This window comes from Salmo trutta, chromosome 6 (assembly GCF_901001165.1).
Source record: "Salmo trutta chromosome 6, fSalTru1.1, whole genome shotgun sequence".
NCBI lineage: Eukaryota > Metazoa > Chordata > Actinopteri > Salmoniformes > Salmonidae > Salmo > Salmo trutta.
Genome location: NC_042962.1, coordinates 59,161,450 through 59,166,213, shown reverse-complemented (window position 1 = coordinate 59,166,213; position 4,764 = coordinate 59,161,450). Strand labels below are relative to the sequence as shown.

The window sequence follows — 4,764 nt, the reverse complement described above, 5'->3', positions numbered from 1 at the left end:
ACACAGGAGTAGGCCTACATCTTACTGATAATAAGCATAACCAGTTATTCAATTCACTGTGTGGACTACAGGGGATGCTACTGTATTACAGTTGGACCTATGATGAAATGCATAGTCAGCCTATATAGTTTGGCCCTCTTGTGGTTATTGGCAGTATGTTGTTAGAATCCTACAGAGACTGTAACTGTAAAAGTATCATAGTCCATATAATATCTATATGCCACATAGCACTTTGACAGCCACAGAGAGACCCAGAGGCAGGGACATATACATCATTCATTCATTAGAGTGTTTTGGCCATTTCTCTCACAGCAATGTGTTGACTTTGAGAAAAGATTGTATTCTGATTGACATCGATATAAAAAAATAACGAGGCCTAATTGATTTCACAAAATGATATGAATCGTTTTGCTCTAGACGGCCTGTCTGGGTTCTGTGGTTAACCTACTTTGGTTTGGGCACGTCATGCTCTCTATGGAGGCAGTATGCACAATTCTTCTCCTCTATGTAAGGTTACGTGTACAGTAGGCTAAAGGCCTATTCAAATACGCCTAGTCAATGTCAACACCTATTCTGTCAACAAATACAATTTCTGAAGAGAAAGTAAAATAGAAACTCACAATACTTTTCTCATACAAACAGTTATTCCGATGCAATTGTTGGCTATGCGCATTTTACGCACACTTAGGGAAGTGTATAGGCCAGAGTCTGAGACAGGTGTACACTGTGCATCAAGAGAACAACTGCATATCAATCCTAATGAGCCAATGAGATAATATGGGCGTGTTTATTAAGCTCAGAGCCTTGCCCTCGACCAATCAGTGGACTGTAGGAGGTGTTAGCCGCACTGAAGGGGTGTGTCAACCCCCCCAGCCGTCTGCTGGATCGTAGTGTGAGGAGTAATGGCATGGAGTATCAGTGGTCAAAACCGGTCAAAACATTGGTCACTATAAGAACTACAAACGAACCTACTGTTTTCGTCGCGTTTAACTTGTGCATTGAACTATTTGGGAAAACGGAGGACGCCATGACGCGCGCGTGGGGACCCAATTTCTGAAACTGTCAAGAGCCGATATTTCCTTTTAAATAACGGGATACCTTATTGGACATGTGAGTTACCGGAGTTATCGTCAGCAACCGCGCAAAATGAAGTTTCCCCTGTGTCTTCGATGTCTCCTCATCTCTTTCGTGGTGTTCAGGCCGAGCACAGCACAGTCAGGTGAGTGAGAGCGACAGACAGCGCGCTCATGCGCAAGGTCTTCGGCTATGGTGTTTGCCGTTGTTAACTGCCCGTAATAATTGATCTAAAATACAAATAACTGATCACGCTGCTGCTGATATGAAATCTTGTTGTGAAGTAGAACAGTGTGTAAATTGACACACTTCAAGCTGGCATGTTGTAATAGTCTATGACATTACTGCAGTCGTCTTCGTAAACAAATCTGAAGTTCACAAACACGCTGTCATTCTGCAAAGTGCATCACCGGATGTCAATAAAGCCCACTCACTCAAGATTGCCACTATTAATGAATCCGAGCCGATGTCATCCTTTCCCTTCGGGAATAGTCTTGAATGAATATTGTCATTCGACTCGAATAGGCTACCGCACACACAGAGAGTCATGGATTTGATAAACAATTCTTAGTTTCTAACGATAAGCTCCAGGCATTGATTATTTATTGCTTATCAGGTGCGTCGTATCTGGATGAAACGACTTTCCCCCTTATTTGAGACAGTTGAGCTAGTCATTTTAATTATATAGCCTGAAGTGTTAGAGGCAATCATTCGTTTGCTGGTTGTTATTGCCATTATTATGTCGTTACACAGTGATTACACAGGCTACTTGTAATTATGAATATTGTGTTGCCTATATTGATTATTTAGCAGTGCTTTAGCTTATACATTTGGTTTGCAAACAAACTTGACTGCGTCAACAGTTTCGTTTAAGTGTCCTGTGGACTATTGTCTCATCAGATCATAATGTACCCTAGGATATTTATTTCACAAATCACCTATATGAATAGTAGATTTTGGTCTTATGCTTTAGGCTGAATATCGTTGAGGGGTCCCTTTCCTCTATTTGAACAGCAAAACACATTTTATAATGTTCCAATATTAAACGTATGTAGCAAATCAAATCGAATAATTCCCCCTTGACTTTCACCTCCCCCCTGTGGTTTCCCTGCAAGCTGAAAATAATTTAAGCGACAGGTGAAACAGTCCCGCAGCCGCCACTTGTTTGGTCAAATGCGCATGGTGGCGAGGCATTCACATCGGCAGGCACTCGCTGAGGCAAGCGAATAGCTCACGCTCCCTCCCTCCCTCCCTCCCTCCCTCCCTCCCTCCCTCCCTCCCAGCGCGCCGTCCAGAGCGGGTCCCACGCTCGTCCTCGGTGTTCTCATACCGTAACCTACGAGCCTGTTTGTCCATTATGCATTTTGGCCTGCTACTGAAATGGAGCCTGTTTATGAATCGGGTTTGTTGTCGTCTCGTTTATATGTGGGGGTTGGCTGTGTCAGCGATCCAATTGAATGTCAAATCCATGGCTAAAATCATTGTTTTCAGATAATGTGACTTAGCTGGCTACCGTCCATTTTCAATGTCATATCCATTCAACCGTTGATAAAGAGGGGGCCATTTACATTACCAAATGATGTTGGCTTTTGAACTTTTCTACTATACCTACTTTTTATATTGATTAATTGAACTCTCGCGTCTCACCTCAACCCCTCCTCTCCTTTTTATGGGCTTTTATAAGTTAATTTTAGCAGTGCAAAATATGAGGACCTGAACTATCAGCACAGCCGTGGGAAGTAAGGGTGCGGAGGGTGCTGCAGCACCCCGTGAAAAATGAGAATAATAATACAAATATATATATATTTTTTTTAAATGTTAGCTTTTACAAAAGTAGTGCACTGGGCCTTTGCTAGTCCTTTAATAGCGGACTGAAGAAAATTCAGACGTTTCATTCCCTTATAGAACAGTACATCAGTGTTGCATTCAAACACAATATCCTGCGTTTCTTTCAGATCCATTTGTAGGATCCTATCTGGCTTGTGTGAATGCTGCTCTTACATATCTTAGCAGACTTGCCACAGCTGAAGTTCACCCTGGGAAATCAACATTATTCTATTCTCTACAATTCTATTCTGTTCTATTCTATTCTATACTACTCTAGTCTATACTATTCTATTATATTCTATACTATTCTATACAATTCTATTCTATTATATACTATTCTATTTTATGCTATTCTATTCTGTTCTATACTATTCTATACTATACTATTCTATACTATACTATTCTATTCTACACTATTATATACTATTCTATTCTGTTCTATACTATTCTATACTATACTATTCTATTCTATACTATTATATTCTACACTATTCTATACTATTCTGTTCTATACTATTCTATTCTACACGATTATATACTATTCTATTATGTTCTATACTATTCTATACTATACTATTCTATAATATTATATTCTATACTATTCTATTCTATTCTATTATATACATTCTATTTTATACTATTCTATTCTGTTCTATACTATTCTATGCTATTTTATACTATTCTATTTTATACTATTCTATTCTATACTATTCTATACTATACTATTCTATTCTATAATAGTCTATATTATTCTATTTTATACTATTCTATTCTACACCATTCTATTCAATACTATTCTATACTATTCTATTTTATACTATTCTATTTTACACTATGCTATTCTATGCTATTCTATTCTATTATATACTATACTATTCTATACTATTCTATTTTGTACTCTTCCATACTATTCTATACTATTCTATTTCATAGTATTATATATCATACTATTCTATTCTATTTTATACTATTCTATACTATTCTATTTTACACTATTCTATATTATTAAATGTTATACTATTCTATTCTATTCATACTATTTTATTCTATATTCTATTCTATTCTATACTATTCTATTCTATTTTATACCATTCTATTCTATACTATTATTTACTGTTTTATTCTATAACATTCTATTATATTCTATTCTATTCTAGACTATTCTATTCTATTCTGTACTATTCTATTCTATACCATTCTAATTTTTTATATACCATTCCATTCTAGACTATTCTATATTCTATACCATTCTATTCTATTCTATTCTGTTCTATTCTATGCTATTCTATTCTAGACTATTCTATACTATTATATTCAATACTAATCTATTCTATACTATTCTATACCATTCTATTCTAGACTATTCTATATCATTCTTTTCTATACCATTTCATTCTAGACTATTCTATATTATTCTATTGTATACCATTCTATTATTTACTATTCTGGTCTAGTCTATACTATTCTATTCTAGACTATTCTGTACTATTGTATTCAATACTATTATATTCTATACCATTCTATTATATACTATTATATTCTATACCATTCTATTATATACTATTCTATTCTATGCCATTCTATTCTAGACTATTATATGCTATTCTATTCTATACCATTCCATTCTAGACAATTCTATATTTTTCTATTCTATACCATTCTATTATATTCTGTTCTATTCTGTTCTGTTCTATTCTATACTATTCTATTCTAGACTATTCTATACTATTATATTCAATGCTATTCTATTCTATACTATTCTATACCATTCTATTATATACTACTCTATTCTATTCTAGACTAGTCTATACTATTCTATTTTAGGACTTGACTTAAGTGCTAATGTAGTGTATAAGACAATAG

General features: G+C 35.2%; 1 protein-coding gene across 1 annotated transcript in view; it reads left to right on the top strand.

Annotated features, from left to right (window-relative positions):
- Window positions 1-879: 879 nt before the first annotated feature.
- Window positions 880-4,764, top strand: part of LOC115196466 (receptor tyrosine-protein kinase erbB-4) — a gene marked incomplete at its 3' end in the record, with an annotated part of 364,416 nt that continues 360,531 nt past the window's right edge. The window contains 1 exon segment of the mRNA XM_029757324.1: window positions 880-1,219. Coding sequence (XP_029613184.1) covers window positions 1,147-1,219 — 73 coding nt within the window.